General features: G+C 37.7%; 1 protein-coding gene across 3 annotated transcripts in view; it reads right to left on the bottom strand.

Annotated features, from left to right (window-relative positions):
• The window catches only part of HECTD2 (HECT domain E3 ubiquitin protein ligase 2), a 106,544-nt gene that overhangs the window by 3,466 nt on the left and 83,029 nt on the right, over positions 1 to 20,049 (bottom strand). For 2 of the 3 annotated variants that reach the window (XM_049855716.1, XM_049855717.1), the window contains exons 15-20: positions 17,348 to 17,506; positions 4,867 to 4,941; positions 3,902 to 3,989; positions 3,709 to 3,815; positions 1,342 to 1,457; positions 563 to 706 (exon numbers count right to left, since the gene is read on the bottom strand). In XM_049855716.1, the coding sequence (XP_049711673.1) occupies positions 563 to 706; positions 1,342 to 1,457; positions 3,709 to 3,815; positions 3,902 to 3,989; positions 4,867 to 4,941; positions 17,348 to 17,506 (689 nt within the window). Of the gene's footprint in view, positions 1 to 562; positions 707 to 1,341; positions 1,458 to 3,708; positions 3,816 to 3,901; positions 3,990 to 4,866; positions 4,942 to 17,347; positions 17,516 to 20,049 lie in introns of those variants that run through there. The other variant, XM_049855718.1, reaches the window with a different exon arrangement.

Here is a 20,049-nt window from a genome sequence, read left to right as displayed (position 1 = left end):
GGGGGAGGGCTAAAAAACGATTACAACCCAAGGTAGTGTCTACTCAAATCACTCACTTCATAAATTTCAAAGTGTTTGGGAAAAGGAGTGAGATGATCAGCATTAAACCATCAACACTGCTAGAAAATAATTTAAAGCCATCATCATCACTTTCATATACAAAGAGCACTAGAGGAGACTGATGCTACAGGACTTCTGGTACTAATAGTAAAAAAAAATTAATGTTTTTTCTAAAAAAAAAAAAAAACCTTTAAATAAAAATGAAGGTTAGACAATATACTACTACAAAGCAAGCTGGGTTGTAAAAGACTACAAAGCAGCTATTTGGCTTAGCAAAGTAAAAAGATGATGGAAAGGAACTCTTACCAGTTGGTGTTGGCGTGCCTCAAAAATTAATAATAGAGAACTTTAAGCTGTAGCCTCTCTCATTTCAAGGCCAAGTTTACTCCAAGATTTCGGTATAAATACTTGAGACTGAAAGAATCCCCTGATTACTAACATATTATTTTTACTCTTAGCAAAAACCTACAGCTTAAAATAAAATTACAATCCGGAAATTTACCAGTTAGTAGAAGTTTCATTCTTTGAGATTTTGAAGTTCAAATCAGCCATCCCTCCTACAGGTACTCTGTCACTTCCTGTAGTAAAATGCAGCAACTTCTTTTGAAGATCAAGGGGAAATCCAAGCACAACATCCCAAAAGTATCTAGATGATACCAAAGGAAATAGATATAAACTGTCTCAACAAAATCTTGCATATCAGAATAAAGTAAGCATAAAGAGTAAGCTCTAAGGAAAAAAAAAAAGTCATCAAATATACATAATATCCGTAATGTGAAATTAATGAATCATGAATTCTTTATGTGAGTTAGATTTTCAACTACTATTATAAAATACCATTATTATAAAGTTATAAAAGCAGTCCAACAGTATTCAACTACTATTATAAAATATCATTATTATAAAGTTATAAAAGTAGTCCAACAGTAGATGGCATAAAAGCCATTTTCTTCTCCCACATAATTCAAAGCCTTATTTTTTCAACATACTACTAAAATGGTCTTTATCTGTATCCAACCAAAGCCCTGAAATTCTGGGACCAATGGCATTAAAAAAAAATTGTGGAAACTTACTGCTATCTTTCTGCCAAGGGATTGCTAAGTGATTTCATATTTAATATTCTTGCATTACTTTCTGGAGATAAAATAAGACAGTGTGGAACTTGATGGTATTTTAGCTAACTTACTTGATTTAAACATTTTAAGTAAAACAAGTAAACAAACCACATTCTCTTTCATTCCCTCTTCCACAGCCCCACTACGGGAAGCATGAAGAGATCACCTTATAGTTAAGTCAGTTTTTGCGTAGCCCTCATACTGCGTACTTCTTTGCAGAGCGTGCATATCCAGCTCAGGACTTCCACAGACCAGAATTTCAACCTCTTCTGGCCGAAGCAGCTGCCAATAATTATTTATCAAAAATGATGATTACAGATAATTTAAAAAAAATTAAATTGAAACTATTTTCACTGAATCATATTACCAAAAATTATGACTTCTCTTATAGTAAATCAAACCACGTTTATTGAAGAAAAAGCATTTATATTTTCCCTACTCAGGGAAGATATTTTTGCTTTTGAAAGTTTATAAATCTTGTCAAACCATTAGGTTTCCCTTTCATAAATGGTAATTAGCAGTATACCAGAGAAACAAGCAGAAGACTAAGCATGAATCCAAAGTACGACTCTTCCCCAAAGCCCAGCCTTCAGCTCCCTTAGCTACTCCAGCAACTACTGATTGCCCTGCCTCCTTTCGCTATCCCATGACATATCCTGTCAGCACCGTACAGTGTGGGTACTTGGTTACAGTCTGTCTTGTACTATTAGCTTGTTCTTTTGTCTACATAGTCTTCTACCTAAAGAAATTAAAAAATTTTTTTTTTAAGTTTTTTTTATTGAACTTTAGATGAAGGTTTATAGAACAGGTTAGTTTCTCATCAAACCGCTAGTAAACACATTGTTCTATGACACAGGTTAACAACCCCATGACATGTCAACACTCTCCCCTTCTCAACCCTGGGTTCCCTATTACCTGCTTGCCTGTTCCCTGCTATCTTCCAGTCCCCACCCCAGGGCCAGTGTGCCCCTTTAGTCTTGTTTTGTTCCATGGGCCTGTTCAATCTTTGGCTGAAGGGAGAACCTCAGGAGTGGCCTTGCTACTGAGCTGAAAGGGTGTCTGGGGGCCATGGTCTCAGGGTTTCTCTAGTCTCTGTCAGGCCAGCAAGTCTGGTCTTTCTTTTTGAGTTGCAATTTTGTTCTACATTTTTTCTTCGGCTCTGTCCAGGACCCTCTATTGTGATCCCTGTCAGAGCAGTCAGTGGTAGCCGGGCACCATCTAGTTGTACTGGACTCAGTCTTGTGGAGGCCATGGAAGATGTGGTGCATTATTAGTCATTTGCCTTTGGATTAATCTTCCCCTCGTGTCTTTAGTTTTCTTCATTCTTCCTTGCCCCTGTAAGGCCGGTGGAGTATCCTAGATGGCTGCTCACAGGCTTTTAAGACCCCAGACTCTACTCACCGAAGTAGAATGTAGAACATTTTCTTTATAAGCTCTGTTATGCCAATTGAGCTAGATGTTCCCTGAGACCATGGTCCCCACAGCCCTCAGCCCAGCAATTTGGTCCCTCAGGGAGTTTGGATGTGTCTATGGAGCCACCACGGCCCTGCCTTGTACAGGCTGTGCTGGCTTCTCCAGTATTGTGTACTGTCTTACCCTTCACCAAAGTTGGGGGATTAAAATTCTTAAAAATAGAGACCATGCTATGCTACTTAATTCTTACCTTCCTTTCCTCCACCTCCACAACTGAACTAACAGTGTATCACAGACAAACTCATTTAGAGCTCAATAAATTGCTTCTTTTTCAAAGGTACTTCTAACAACAAACACGTGACATGGGTTACTCTAAAACAAGCTGGAAACAATGTAAGCACACTTGCTCCTGCCCCAAAGTAACACTTCTCTAGAGTCCATTTCTCTCCTACGAAAAATAATTCAAATGAAAGACCTTACTTGAAACCCTCAGAGTAGAACTGAAGGGAGTCACAAGCGGCATGATGGAGCATGCCCTGGGTAGCTGGGGTAAAGAGCACTGGCTCTTTAGAAAACTATGCTTTAATCTTATGCTATTTTCTATGTGGTATTCTAAACAGCAGCTAACCCATAACTACATGGTAAGAGAAGTCAAACCAACCTGAGTCTGCCATGACTCTGGAGACAAACTACTTCCTATAGGTAGAAGGTAACTCAGTTGCTGAGGGACCCTAGAGGCAGCGGGAAGTAGATATATGTGTGTTGTCTACATCAGTAAGAAGTTATAGCTTCTCACTGATTTAATTTTGTCTTCTGTGTTTATCCCTCAGTATTAAGGCCCTGAGCCCATGAGATCTCTTCAACCACTCTGGCTGGAGACATTTTTTTTAAACCCTAAAAGATATAAAGTAAGAAAACAGGGTTCTCTAGTAGAAGGGGAGAAATTGGAGGAACTACTTTAATTTCTAGCTCTACTTAATGGGTTTTGGGTTACTTAACAAAGTAGAAAGCATTTTCTTATTTAAAAAGTTTATCTACTAAAATATTTAAAGAATTATATGACAAATGTTATAGTACTATAAAATCCAATTGAAAACAAAATTCAATGTCTTAAACTCACCATTAGGGCATTTGAAGTGCACACACCATGGAATCCATAATAAAACGCAGCAAACTGCTTATAGATGGATTTGTTGAGAAGAAAGTCAATATAAAGCTGTACATATTCTGGAAAACAATTTTACATCTGTTAAATAGTAAAAGCAGTAGGTGAACACTCATGCATTTTAAGTAAAAAATGGTGTTGAACTTACCTTTCCTATTTTGATTGGTAACTGGAATTTTGTCACCTCCCGGCTTTAAATTATAGGATTTAATTATTCCAAATTCTTCTTGGAAAACCTGATGGGAGATGCCATCACAGCATATTTATTGGTATGGGTGCTGTAACAGCAGGCTTCAATGAACAGGTTTGTAAAATTTTAAGTTTAAGCAGAACAGTTTTTAAAAATTTTCTTTCACAATACACAAACTACAAAAAGGCTAAGCTCTTATGACACTTGTATTAAGAATGAGGTGTCAAAGAAGCATTACGGGGCACAACAGTAGAGCTTTAACTTAACACTATCTGTTTAATACAGTAAATATTTTACTGATGTTCACAAAACTCGGTGTGGCCACTGAGATAATACTTAGGTGTTTGGAACTGTATGGAACACTGTTATTTCCATCGCCCAACTATTGTTCCAAAAACTAACTCATTCTTATGAAGTTGATTCCAACTAATAGGGATCTTGTAGGACAGAGCAGAACTGCCCCACAGGGTTTCCAAGGCTGTAAATCTTTACAGAAGCAGATTGCCACATCTTTCTCCTGCCAACTATTGTTAAAAAAAAAAAAAAAAAAAAACTAGTGCCAACTATTGTTAGGGGAGAGGAAATGAGTGTTTTGGTCTGACTCATTAGTTTCCGCTCCTAACTTCTTGTGTTGAGGGCACAGCAGAGGCTCACTTTTAGAAGCTGAAAAGCTGAGAGAGTAATCAAGTCAAGAGACTATGCTCGTTGCCTATCCCCTTGGTGAATTCCTTTATGCACCTGGTTGATGGCTCACCTACGTGTGTCTTGAAAGACACTTTATCAGGTTAAGACCCTTTAAGACAGGAGATTTTATGTGTTGATTAACCCTTGTTCATCCTTGCTAATGGTAGGTGTTTAATAAGAAATGGCAACACTTATATGAAATATATGGTTAACAGAAAGGTATTTGCCCTTAATAGTACCTGGAAAGTTGAATAGAAATCTTCTTCAACATTGCCTTCATATGATAAGAGCTCACTTAATCCATGGGCCAATTCCTATAAAAATAAATCTGTTATCTGTCTTCCAAAATAAAACAGTATTACATTAAATAATTAAGCAGATCTACTATATAGCTAACTTACATGTAAGGTAGATACACTCTAAATTTAAGAATACAGGTAATATTTGAGATATATTTTCCAGGGCTCAGCATGTTTGTCAATGATTTCTACCATCTGAGAGACTCAGAGAAATTCATTATAGGGTACATAAAAGGGAAATACTCAATTCTAACCACAGAGCAAACTCTGGGGTAGATTTGTTTGTTTATTGAACTTTAGCTAAGGTTTACAGAACAAACTAGTTTCGCATCAAACAGTCAGTACACACACAACACACTCCCTTCTCAACCCTGGGTTCCCTATTACCTGCTTTTCTGTCCCCTCCTGCCTTCTAGTCCTTGCCCCTAGGCTGGTGTGCTCCTTTAGTCTTGTTTAGTTCCATGGGCCTGTTTAATCTTTGGCTGAAGAATGAACCTCAGGAGTGACCTCATTACTGAGCTGAAAGGGTGTCCGGGGGCCATTCTCTCAGGGTTTCTCCAGTTTCTGTCAGGCCAGCAAGTCTAGTCTTTCTTTCTGAGTTAGAATTTTGTTTTACATTTTCCTCCAGCTCTGTCCGGGACCCTCTATTATGATCCCTGTCAGAGCGGTCAGTGGTGGTAGCTGGCACCATCCAGTTGTACTGGACTCAGTCTGGTGAAGGCCATGGTAGATGTGGTCCATTAGTCCTTTGGACTAATCTTTCCCTTGTGTCTTTAGTTTTCTTAATTTTTCTTTGCTCTTGAAGGGGTGAGACCAGTGGAATATCCTAAATGGCCACTCACAGGCTTTTAAGAACCCAGACCCTACTCAACAAAGCAGAATGTAGAACATTTTCTTTATAAACTGTTATACCAATTGAGCTAGATATTCTCTGAGACCATGGTGCCCACAGCCTTGAGCCCAGCACTTCGATCCCTTAGGGAGTTTGGATGTGTCTATGGAGCTACCATGACCTTGCCTTATACAGGCTGTGCTGGCTTCTCCAGTATTGTATACTGTCTTATCCTTTACCAAAGTTACCACTTATCTATTGTCTATTAAATATTTTTTCATCCCCACTCTGGGGTAGATTTTTAAGGAACAAGCTAAATGCATCTTTAATATGGTTGCCACCATAATTTCTTAATATCGGTTACATTACTATTTAGAAATTTATAGTATTCTTACTTTGAATTTATATATTTTTAAAAACCTGCTAATGTTTCAGAATTCATCTTTTAAACAAAAACATGTTACGTGGTTTCTACATTTCATTTACATTTTCCCGCCAAGAAAAAGTTGAGAATACTGGAATACTTTCTTACATTATAACTCATGTTATTCATGAACAAGGATTTAAAAAGAGAAATTAACCCAATATTTAAATTTTTTTTCAGATTTTATAAAAAAATTAAGTTTTAATTTATTAGAAAAAAGGATAAAGAGCTGCATGATTGAATAAGCTTACATAGCTTGCATAATAAATTTTTCATTCCATTAAAGTCAGAAATTTTTATACAAATCCAGACTGATATAGATTTGATACGACTGTCATAACTTATTTTAATTACTAATAAAAATTATGGATTCTGAAAATCAGAATTGGGTATTTGAAATTTTCATTAAGAATTCCAGGGGCTAGTAAGTAAATCCAAGGGAAAGACTTACCATCTTCTTTTAAAGGTTAAACTTTTAATTATAAAATACAGAGCCAATTGGTAATAAAGTTATTTATTCAGCTCTGCTTAATTCAGAAAAGGAGTCAGTAGGATTGTAGCTCTTTTTTTCCAGCCCATTGAATTTTCAAACCCATTTTTATTGAGAATTGTTTTACCTATACTGTGAAACTTAGGCTCTTAGGTGTAATATGCTACCTCTAAAATATTATTAATTATTCACATAGTTAAACTTGCTTACAGAGTATTCTGTTTTTACACACTCTTTCAATGCCCTGGTCTTGTTTGACAGAGCATATCTGACAGCGATTTCTACAGAAGGAAAAGAGATATTGCTGGGCTGGAATCAAGGCTATACTTTCCTCTCCTCTATTCTCAACTACATAAAACCCTTGAAATGTATTTTTCGTATTAAGACTGTGTCAGGAAGATCTTTTTGTTCTTTTGACTGATTATTAATGAGCCAATATAAGAATATGAAATTAATTTAATCTCACTTTTAGCTCTATAACATAAACAGTATATTGATAGAATCTACATAAAATATTCATCACTATTATCTAAAAGAAAGCAGGACCTAAATAAATAAAATTAGAATAGCTTCGGTCACAAAATCAGGCAATTTAGTGGTAAAATTTGGTAAAACTTGAGAATGTGGCACCCCTCCCCCCCAAAAAAAAATCACAGAAGTCTAAAATGAGGAGGTAATCAGAGGTCAGTTAGTCTACTTCCCTCATTTTATAGGTAAGAAAATCAAGGCCCTAAACATTTAAGTGAGCCATCCAAGGTCATAGCTAGTGTGTTATACATCCACGATTATAAAACAGAAATCTTTCAGTTTTTAAAGAAAATGTCCTATCACACTATTTTTCTAACTCTTGAGTTTTATGAAAATGTGAATTTTGGCTATTAATCGGAAAGAATGCAAAATTACAAAGATGCATCTGACATTATCCTCTAGGAAGTATGAAGAATGCTTTTCTGATCAGACTCATGTTCTGGATATGCTTCTCAATTTCATAGGAAGGTGCCAACACTACACTGAACTCATCCGGCCATTAGTGTAGCGATATTTGGACAGCCCCTAACGAGCAATGCAGACTATCCATATTCTAGGTACTTGATAAGAATATAACCAGGAATTCTCTGCTGACCAAAAGTTATCAAAACTCAGCTGTCAAAAAAAAAAAAAAAAAAAAATTATTGAGGGGGCAGGGCTAAGATGGCAGAGTAGTCAGATGTTTCCAGTCAGCCCTCTTATAACAAAGACCCGAAAAAACAAGTGAAATGATTACATTTGTGACAAGCTAGGACCCCTGAACATCAAAGGCAAAGTTAGAAAACAGACTGTGTGGCAGGGGGAAGGAGAGACAGTTCAGAAGCCGAGAGGAGTTGCCAGACCTGAATTGCTGGTAACCCTCAGGCACCATTCCTGGGAGTGACTGCAGCAGGCTGGTGGTAGCATTTGGCTGCAGTTTCCTCAGGGAGAAGCAGCCAGCTACACAGCCTACTCACACCTTCAGAACCAGAAGAGAACGGCACTCTCAGCAAAAGCTAAGTACTTGCGTATATTTTTACCATGGCCCAGCCCCCAAGCTGGCTTCAGTGGCTGTTGATTTTGCCGGGCCTGAGATAGGTCCTGTTGAGCATCCTGAGCCATTCTCCTGGCCCTGGAGAAGGGATAAATTCACAACTGGGGGGAAAGATAATCTGCTAGCTCCACTAACCTGGGAAGCTCAGGACAGAAGTGGCTCCTGTCCAGGCACAAATGGTCCATGGACTTTGAATACCTTCCCGCTTCCCGCCCCAACCCAGACATGTGTGGGCCTATTTCAGGAGCATAGGCCCTTGTTGGCAGACTGCAATTGTTTCAGCTGTACAGTACAGTGGAGAGGTGGGTGTCTGATGTTTGACACTGCTTTGCCTATTAAACAGGGTCCTCACCTACCCACATCAGAGGCCTACGGACTGGTGCCTCCAATCACATCACCCAGCCACCCATGACAGTCCAAGTATAACTGGTACCTCCTCCTCCTTAGAACCAAAAGCACTGGGTGCCCATGGTCTGTCTGCAGAACCCACTCACCTGTGTGCTCTACAGAAAAGGGATGCTCTTTCCTCATAGACATTCGGGGGATGGTTTTCAGTCCCCTGCCTTGGTCAGAGCGTGACACCCTACTGCAACCAGATACCTCTACCTACATCAATCACCCCTGTCCCTCTAAGACTAGGACAGAGCCTGTACCACACACTTGATGACCAACTACCTGGACACCTGGGCTGAATCCATACAAGAAAAGTGAATGGACTCCTAGACTGATATACCTGATAACAGCTCTGGCCATCTGGTGACAGGACGTTAGAGCTTCAAAGGTGAAAATAATCAAGCTAGCTCACTCATGCAACCTATCTGGGCATATCAAAACAAAACAAGGCAACAAGCTAGGATACAGTAAGCAAACATAAAACTAGCTAATACAATAACTTATAGGTGGCTCAGAGACAACAGTCAATATCAAATCACATAAAGATACAGACCATGATCGCTTCAACAAGCTCTCAAGACAAGGAATCAATGGATCTTCTGGATGAAGGTGCCTTCCTGGAATTACCAGATGCAGATTACAAAAGATTAATATACAGAACTCTTCAAGATATCAGGGACGAGATCAGGCAATAAGAACAAGCAAAGGAAGACACAGATAAAGCAGCTGAAGAAATTAAAAAGGTTATTCAAGAACATAATGAAAAATTTAATAAGCTGCAAGAATCCACAGAGACAGCAATCAGAAATTCAGAAGATTAACAACAAAATTACAGAATTAGATCACTCGATAGAAAGTCAGAGGAGCAGAATTGTGGAAGTGGAAGGCAGAATTTGTGAGTCTGAAGATAAAACACTTGGCAATGATAAAATCAAAGAAAAATCAGATAAAAGAATTAAAAAAATGAAGAAACCCTAAGAATCACGTGGGACTCTATCAAGAGAAATAACCTATGAGTGACTAGAGCACCAGAACAGGGAGGGATAACAGAAAATACAGAGAAAATTGTTGAAGATTTGTTGGCAGAAAACTTCCCTGATATCATGAAAGATGAGAACATAATCTATCCAAGATGCTCACTGAACTCCACATAAGGTAGATCTTAAAAGGAAGTCACCAAGCCTTATTATAATCAAACTTGCCAAAACCAAAGATAAAGAGAGAATTTTAAGAGCAGCTATGGATAAACAAAAAGTCACCTACAAAGGAGAGACAATAGAATAAGCTCGGACTACTTGGGAGAAACCATGCAGGCAAGAAGACAATGGGATGGCTTTTACAAAGCACTGAAGGAAAAAAATTGCCAGCCAAGAATCATATATCCAGCAAAACTGTCTCTCAAATATAATGGCAAAATGAGGACATTTCCAGATAAAGACAAGTTTAGGGAATTTGTAAAAACCAAACCAAAACTAAAAGAAATACTAAAAGGAGTTCGCTGGTTAGAAAATCAATAATATCAGAAATCAACCCAAGACTAGAACATAAGACAGAGCAACCAGATGTCAATCCAGATAGAGAAATCACAAAAATAAATCAAGATAAAAAAAGTTCAAATGGGAAAACAGCAATGCCATTATGTAAAGGAAGACAACATTAAAACAATAATGAAGGACTAAGAAATGTAGTCACAGATCTTTCATATGCAGAGAAAGACAAGGTGATATAAAGAAAAAAAAAGTTAGGTTTAAACTTAGAAAAATAGTGGTAAATATTAAGGTAACCACAAAGGAGACTAACAATCCTACTCATCAAAATAAAACACAAAAAATAGAAACTCAGCAGAAACAAAATCAACAACAACAAATAAGAGGAAATGACAATATATAAAATACTCAGCACAAAAAATTAAGTGGGAAAAAGAAACTGTCAACCACACACAGAAAAAGACATCAAAATGATAGCACTAAACTCATAAAAAAAAAAAAATTTTTTTTTTATACCTATCCATAATTATACTGAATGTAAATGGACTAAGTGCACCAATAAAGAGACAGAGTGGCAGAATGGATAAAAAAAATATGATCCATCTATATGCTGCCTACAAGAGACACACCTTAGACTCAGAGACACAAACTAAAACTCAAAGTATGGAAAAAATATATCAAGCAAACAACAATCAAAAAAGAGCAGGAGTGGCAATATTAATTTCTGACAGACTGAAGTTAAAACCACCACAAAGGATAAGGAAGGACACTATATAATGATTAAAGGGACAATATACCAGGAGGACGTAAACATATTAAATATTTATGCACCCAATGACAAGGCTGCAAGATACATAAAACAAACTCTAATAGCATTGAAAAGTGAGATAGCGCCACAATTATAGTAGGAGACTTCAACATACCACTTTCAGTGAAGGACAGAAAATCCAGAAAAAAGCTCAATAAAGACACAAGATCTAAATGTCACAAACAACCAACTTGACCTCATAGACATATACAGAACATTCCACCCAACAGCAGCCAAGTGTACTTTCTTTTCTAGCGCACATGGAATACTCCCTAGAATAGACCACATATTAGGTCATAAAGCAACCCTTGGCAGAATCCAACACATCAAAATATTACAAAGCATATTCTCTGACCATGAGACCATAAAAGTAGCAATCAGTAACAGAAAAAGCAGGGAAAAGAAATCAAACACTTAGAAACTGAATAATACTCTGCTCATAAACAACTGGGGTTATAGAAGACATGAAGGATGGAATAAAGAAATTCATAGAATCCAATGAGAATGAAAACACTTCCTATCAGAACCTTTGGGACACAGTGAAAGCAGTGCTCAGAGGTCAATTTATATCAATAAATGCACATATCCAGAAAGAAGAAAGGGCCAAAATCAAAGGATTATCCCTACAACATGAACAAATAGAGAGAAACAAAAGAAGGCACCAGAAGAAAGTGAATAATAAAAATTAGAGCAGAATTAAATGAAATAGAAAACAGAAAAACAATTGAAAGAATTAACAAGACCAAAAGCTGGTTTTTTAAAAAATCAACAAAATTGGTAAACCATTGGCCAAACTGACAAAAGAAAAACAGGAGAGGAAGCAAAGAACCCGAATAAGAAATGAGATGGGCGGTATTACAACAGACCCAATTGAAATTAAAAGAATCGTATCAATTACTATGAAAAATTGTACTTGAACATATTTGAAAACCTAGAAGAAATGGATGAATTTTTAGAAACACTACCCACCTAAACTAACATAAACAGAGGTAGAACAGCCAATAAACCCATAACAAAGGAAGAGATTGAAAAGGTAATAAAAAAACTCCCAACAAAAAAAAAGCCCTGGCCCAGAAGCCTTCACTGCAGAGCTCTACCAAACTTTCAGAGAAGAGTTAACACCACTACTACTAAAGGTATTTCAGAGCATAGAAAGGACGAAATAATCCCAAACTCATTCTCTGAAGCCAGCATATCTCTGATACTAAAACCAGGTAAAGATACCACAAATAAAGAAAATTACAGACCTATATCCCTCATGAACTTATATGCAAAAATCCTCAACAAAATTCTAGCCAATAGAATTCAACATTTTATAAAAAAAAAAAAAAATTCACCATGACCAAGTGGAATTCATATCAGGTATGCAGGGATGGTTCAACATTAGAAAAACAATTAATGTAATCCATCATATAAATAAAACAAAAGAGAAGAACTACACGATCTCATCAATTGATGCAGAAAAGGCATTTGACAAAGTTCAACACTGATTCATGATAAAAACTCTCAGCAAAATAGAAATAGAAGGAAAATTCCTCAACATAATAAAGGGCATTTATACAAAGCCAACAGCCAACATCATCCTAAATGGAGAGAGTCTGAAAGCATTCCCCTTGAGATGGGGAACCAGACAAGGATGCCCTTTATCACTGCTCTTATTCAACATTGTGTTGGAGGTCCTAGCCAGAGCAATTACGCTAAATAAAGAAATAAAGGGCATCCAGATTGGCAAGGAAGAAGCAAAATATCTCTACTTGCAGATGACATGATCTTATACACAGAAAACGCTAAGGAATCCTCCAGAAAACTACTGAAACTAATAGAAGAGTTCAGCAAAGTATCAGGATACAAGATAAACATACAAAAATCAGTTGGATTCCTCTACACCGAAGAGGAAACCATCAAATCAATACCATTTACAACAGACCCCAAGAAGATAAAATACTTAGGAATAAATCTTACCAGAGATGTAAAAGACCCATACAAAGAAAACTACAAGACACTACTGCAAGAAACCAAAAGAGACCTACAAAAGTGGAAAAACATACCTTGCTCATGGAAAGGGAGACATAACATTGTAAAAATGTCTATCCTACCAAAAGCGATCTATAGATACAATGTAATTCTGATCCAAATTCCAATGACATTTTTCAATGAGATGGAGAAACAAATCACTAACTTCATATGGAAGGGAAAGAGGCTTCAGATAAGTAAAGCATTACTGAAAAAGAGCAAAGTGGGAGGCCTCACTGTACCAGTAGTCAAAACAGCCTGGTACTGGTACAACAACGGATATACAGACCAAAGGAAGAGAATCGAGACATAAATCCACCAACATATGAGCAGCTGATATATGACAAAGGCCCAAAATCAATTAAATGGGGAAAAGACAGTCTCTTTAACAAATGGTGCTGGAAAACTGGATATCCACCTGCAAAAAAATGAAACAAGACCCATACCTCACTCCATGCACAAAAACTAACTCAAAATGGATCAAAAACCTAAATATAAAATCTAAAACGGTAAAGATCATGGAAGAAAAAACAGGGACAATGCTAGGAGCCATAATACATGGCATAAACAGTGTGTGAAACATTAAGAATGCAGAAGAGAAACTAGATAACTGGGAGCTCCTAAAAATCAAACACCTATGCTCATCTAAAGACTTCACCAAAAGAGTAAAAAGGTTACCCTACAGACTGGGAAAAAGTTTTTAGCTATGACATTTCCGATCAGCATCTGATCTCTAAAGTCTACATGATACTGCAAAAACTCAACTACAAAAAGACAATTTGTCAATAGCCCAATTAAAAAAATGGGCAAAGGATATGAACAGGAACTTCACTAAAGAAGACATTCAGGTAGCTAACAGATGTGTGAGGAAATGTTCACGATCATTAGCCATTAGAGAAATGCAGATCAAAACTACAATGAGATTCCATCTCACTCCAACAAGGCTGGTGTTAATCCAAAAAACACAAAATAAGAAATGTTGGAGAGGTTGTGGAGAGACTGGAACACTTATACACTGCTGGTGGGAATGTAAAATGGTACACCCACTTTGGAAATCGATTTGGTGCTTCCTTAAACAGCTAGAAATAGAACTACCATATGATCCAGAAATTCCACTCCTTGGAGTATATCCTAGAGAAATAAGAGCCTTTACATGAACAGATATAGGCACACCCATGTTCACTGCAGCACTGTTTACAATAGCAAAAAATGGAAGCAACGAAGGTGCCCATCGACAGATGAATGGATAAATTATGGTATATTCGCACAATGGAATACTACGCATCCATAAAGAACAGAGATGAATCTGTGAAACATTTCATAACATGGAGGAATCTGGAAGGCATTATGCTGAGTGAAATTAGTCAGTTGCAAAAGGACAAATATTGTATAAGATCACTATTATCAGAACTTGAGAAATAGTTTAAACAGAGAAGAAAATCTTAGATGGTTATGTGAGTGTGGAAGGAGGGTGGGAGAGGGGTGTTCACTAATTAGATAGTAGACAAGGAGTATTTTAGGTGAAGGGAAAGACAACACACAATACAGAAGACGTCAGCAGAACTGGACCAAACCAAAAGCAGTTTCCTGAATAAACTGAATACTTCAAAAGCCAGCGTAGCAGGGGCAGGGGTTTGGGGACCACGGTTTCAGGGGATGTCTAGGTCAACTGGCATAGTAAAATCTATTAAGAAAACATGCTTAATGGTCTTTTTAGGACCCCAGAGGTCATGGTCCCCAGGCCCAAGACAGGAACCATTCCCAAAGCTAACACTTCAGACAGGGACTGGACTGGACTATGGGATACAAAACGATACTGGTGAGGAGTGAGCTTCTTGGATCAAGTAAGACATATGAGACTATGCAGGCAGCTCCTGTCTGGCGGGGAGGTGAGAGGGCCGAGGTGGTCAGAGGCTGGCTGAATGGATATGAAAACAGTGGAGAGAAGGAGTGTGCTGTCTTATTAGGGGGAGATTAACTAGGAGTATATCAAACAAAACAAACAAATCCAGTGCCACTGAGTCGGTTCCGGCTCATAGCAACCCTATAGGACAGAGTAGAACTGCCCCACAGAGTTTCCAAGGACCACCTGGCGGATTCGAACTGCTGACCCTTTGGTTAGCAGCTATAGATAGCACTTAACCACTATGCCACCAGGGTTTCCTAGCAGTATATAGGAAGGTGTACACAAATTTTTGTTTATGAGAGACCCACCTTATTTGTAAACTTTCACTTAAAGCACAATTAAGAAAAAAAACCACCAAAAAAAAAAATTATTATAGGGGACTGTCAGAAGGATGTGTATACTACCCATTCCTCTATCAAATTTTAACCTTGGATTAAATTTTGATGGGAAACTTGCATACTTAGACTGCATTATTTGGCTCCTCATACAATTAAATTTTCTGGTCTGCACAACCTGCCTGCTGTGAGGAATGCTAAAATAAAGTCGTGTGAAATGCATTTATTATATTTCTTTTAGGGGTGTTGTTGCAGACATTGTTAATGACATTACATAGTGTCATCTTAATAAAGATCTGGAGAAGAAATTTCTCTCAAGTCTCAGTACCAACACCTCTTTTTTTCTGAAAACTACCGTTCACTTTTATCTTAAGATCACTGTTGTTCATGTAATAGACTGTGTTTTCTTTTTTGTGAAAGCTCAGGCATATTTATGGCAAGTAGAGGTTTAGACATATGAATGCTACAAAATGCATTCTGATTATTAACCTAATCTCAGGCTTAACTTTATTTTCTAACCCTTATTTCCCCCTTAATCCAATATCCTTGATTTTTAAAATCTAAGATACTTCTTATATGTATCTTTGTAATCTACCTCAAGTTTTTCTTTATTTATGAACAGTAAGTAAACATTAAAGTTATTTATTGTGGATACTCTATCAGTAATCCCTGTAGATTAGTATGAAAAGCCCATTTGTTCCCTTGAGTCTTCTGAACTCCGTCCAAACCCTGTTATTTTACCATTTAACAGCAGCATATCCAGACACCCAGGCAGTTGACTTTCATTACCACTTAATACCTGTTAGTCTAATACTAGTACCACCAACAGAAATTATAATAGAACCACCATGACCATTTAAGCATTCAGCACAGTGATTCAAGTACTAAGTTCTTTATTATCTCATACAGTCCTACCAATACAAAAGTATCACTACCCCACAGTTCATATAACAAAACTTGAACTCAGAAAGGTTCAGCAACTTATCCAAGTTCACAGAGCTAATGTAGTGCAATCGATCACTTTTGTGTGGCCTTTCTTCACATGGTCTTGTCATTCTCACCCAAGTGATTGGGTAGGACTGTGAGTATAAGGTAATTGTGGCCCACCAAAGGGACTGGTCAGCTTTGCCATCCTGCTAGGCTTAAAATGAGCCATCCCAGAGGTGGGAAGGAAAGGATCTCACCACAACCAAGGAAGAACAGCCAAGAGCAGAGCGTATCCTTTGAACCCGGAATGCCTGAGCTGAGAATCTCCTGGAACCAGGAGACTGATAGGGAGAGAAGACAGCAAGCAGAGGTGGCAGAGAAACAGCTGCAGGAGAGACAGAAAGGAGATGGTGTGGCGGGCTTCCTGGCCCACAGAGGGAGAAAGCTAAGTGCCTTCGGACGGGAGTATTACTGGCAGAGTTGGGTGCCTCTGGGCACTTGGTAGAACTAGGTTTACTGTCCCATGGAGCTAGAAAATGAACACCTTTGGGCTGAGCCTTACTGGTGGAGTGGGGTGACTCTGGCACCTACTGGCAGAGCTAAAAGAGCTTTGTAACACTTGCCTGAGCAGGGCAGAGGCCGAGGGCCAGAGAGCAGTGTGCCTGACTGAGAAGAGGTTGTCCTGATGGAAGAACTGTATCCTAAGAGCTCCTGATACTGAATTGTATCCTGTTACTTCTCTAATAAACCCCACAACTGTGAGTATGGTCTGTGAGTTGTGTGCCCATTGCAATGAATTATCGAACCCACCAGAGAGGCAGAGGGTACCATGGGAGGGGCGGCTGGTGTCAGAATTGATAAAGATGGAGAGAGGAGGCATGTCTGACTTCCGCCTCGTAGGAATCAGCCTTGGGATATTGATCTTGACTTTTCTTCCCCCTCGTGAAGTTAGAGGAGGTCTGATGTCACCCCCAAGCCATTTTTATAGCTAATAAGTGGCAGTGTCTGGATTCAAGTCTCTGTCTCTCTGACTTTAAAGCTTGTGTTATATACTATAAGAGTTTGTTGTTAGTTGCCATAGACTTGGCTCATAAGAAAGGAGAATGCTAGAAGAAAAAGGAGATGGGTACAAAGGTGGAGGAAAACATTTAAAAATAAAAATAGCATTAGGAGGAGGGAGACTGAGTAGGTGGAAAAGAGTTGATTTAGCTTTGAGGGACAAGATGCTAACACCTTTATACTTACAGGCATAATTTGACATAAATCATCAATGGTAACACTGCAGATGCCAACTGCTGTATTTTGATCACTAGGAACGACAGGAGGGCTCAATAATTTCTTGTAGCAGCAGGGAGGGAAACGAATATCCAAGGTGATGCTGTTATAAACAGCTAGTCCCATAAGCTATGCATACTAAATGTTAAGCAATAACATAAATTCCATGACAACAAATTAGTTTTGAATTATGCATCAGTCTATTTCTTGCATACTTCTTTCAGATTTAACACTGACTTTTTTCTAATTAGTCCCACATACTTGCTTCCTTCTCTTTCATCTATTTTCCCTTTATTTTATACAACATAATTCCTTGATAACCAAAAGTCATATAAAAAGGGTTCAATGGATAGTATTTAATGACATCCCTGGACAAGTTTATCTAAAATCAGAACAGAAAGCAATTTCAGACATTTCTGTAAACTAGTTAGCATATAAGAAAAAACATTCTAAATTTAAACAAAGATATTGGTGATTTTATAAGCAGTAGCAACAGTTTATTCAGTAGAATTTATTGCAGAACTCACTACTGACTTCGATGATAGTCATTTTAGCTACTTTAAAAATTAAATACAGATCGTGTGAAGAAGAGCAGGTCCCAGGGTGGCACAAACAGTTTGCTCTTAGCTACTAACCAAAAGGTTGGCAGTTTGAATCCACCTAGTGCTGCTGCAAAAGAAGGCCTGGTGATCTACTTCCATAAGATTAGTCACTGAAAACCCTATGAAACACAGTTCTACTCTGTGTGTGTGTGTGTATATGTGTATCTCCATATTTTTATTCATCTCTTTTCTTTTCATAAACCAAGCCAAGCTTGTTACTGTCAAGCTTATCTGACTTATGGCGACCCCATGTATGTCAGAGCAGATCTGCTGTTCATTGGATTTTCAATGGCTGCAATCCTACACATATATATGTGTACTACAAGGAGCTCTGGTGGTGCAATGGTTAAGTGCTCAGCTGCTAACTGAAAGGTTGAAGGTTCAAACCCACCAGCTGCTCCATGGGGGAAAAGACCTGGCCATCTACTCCTGTAAAGATTAAAGCTTAGGAAACCTAACAGGGCAGTACTACCCTCTCCTATAGTCGCTATGAGTCAGAATCAACTCGACAGCACACAACAACAACAACATATATACGACACTACTGATAAGCTAATTGGGCTTGAAAGGCTTTTGTTTACTACTTGGAGTTTTTCCAAAGTATTCAAAGTTAAAAAGCTATAGATGCTATATTTATAAACTTTGCCCAACTGTATTTTATTAATCAGTTATATGGCAGAATGTAACTTATCCCTTTGCTGAAAGACGGGTTTTACATAAAATTCCACAATATTTCAACTGTCAAATAAAGATTATTAAGTTATTAAGGAAGTCATTGATTTTACAGGCTCAAAAGGAAATCTAAACATGTGGTATGAATAAATTACTGAAAACAATTAAAAAAAAATTGGAAGACAGCCAATACTTCAATTTGCTAAGGCAGAATGATGGCTGAGAGTCATTTAAGGAGTAGATATGCTGTTCTACAAGCGACCGTATCAACAGAGGCTGAGCACTATGTTCAAGCAGACATATTAAAAATAAGTTTGAATATACTTATATAATTATGATAATAGCAGTAACAATGATAACCTGTAGCTACCATTTATGATTCCCCACTACGATGCCTGGTTTTAGGCATTTTTTCATTCAGTTTTTTAACTTTAGATTTTATTATAACTCTGAAGGCAGTTTTTAGAAATTTTTTTTACAGATGAGGAAATAAGGCTCATAGGATTTGCTATGTGGAACTCTCATATGCAGAAATACAATGTTTCATTTCACACTAAATTAACCTGTTCTGGTTGAAGCAGGAATGGGGACTGGGGAATCCTCCTGCTGGAGCCACTGAGACATCACGTGGTGTAAACAGAGCAGAGTTTGAAAACCTCACACTATGCCCTTTCGGTATAAGTAACTCTACTTTAAAAAAAACTATCCTATTATGGTTCTTAGGTAATCTTCAAAACATTTCACAATTATTATTATAGGCTTTACTGTAACACTTCAGGTCCAAGGCCTTACCAGTTCTTCCCTGTCCTCTAGGGTCACTGTGGGTCGGAATCAACTCTACATCAATGGGTTTTTGGTTATCATGCCTTCTAGGGAATCAATCGTGCTTTCGCTGGTATATCTTTTTTGAAGATAAATAAACATAAATATGAGGTAGTAGTGGTTATAATGGGACCCTGGTGATGCAGTGTTTAAGAGCTCCAGTTGCTAACCAAAATGTTGGCAGTTTGAATCCACCAAGCTGTCCCTTAGAAACTTTATGGGGCAGTTCTACCCTGTCCTATAGGGTTGCTGTGGGTCAGAATTGACTCAATGGCAATGGGTTTGGTTTGGTCTTTTTTTAGTGGGTATAATAATTTTATATTCAGTGGTTTAACCCAAAATGTGCAACACATAAAAATGCTTATTATACTCTTTGGGTAATGACTGAATAGAAACTAATGTCTACTGCAAAAGAAAACGGCAAATTTATGAGTTTTATCATATACAGCACAAGTCTAAAAATGTTACAGCTAAGTATGATCTAATATTTTATTACAAATATTAGAAAGTCAAAACATCATCTGAATCTAAGCTGTGATAAGAATGTAAAACGTGACAAAGATATGCATCAGGAAA

The sequence above is a fragment of the Elephas maximus genome, chromosome 16 (genome assembly GCF_024166365.1).
Source record: "Elephas maximus indicus isolate mEleMax1 chromosome 16, mEleMax1 primary haplotype, whole genome shotgun sequence".
In the NCBI taxonomy this organism is placed as follows: domain Eukaryota; kingdom Metazoa; phylum Chordata; class Mammalia; order Proboscidea; family Elephantidae; genus Elephas; species Elephas maximus.
The sequence above is the reverse complement of the archived record's forward strand: the minus strand, read 5'-3'. Positions and strand labels throughout refer to the sequence as shown.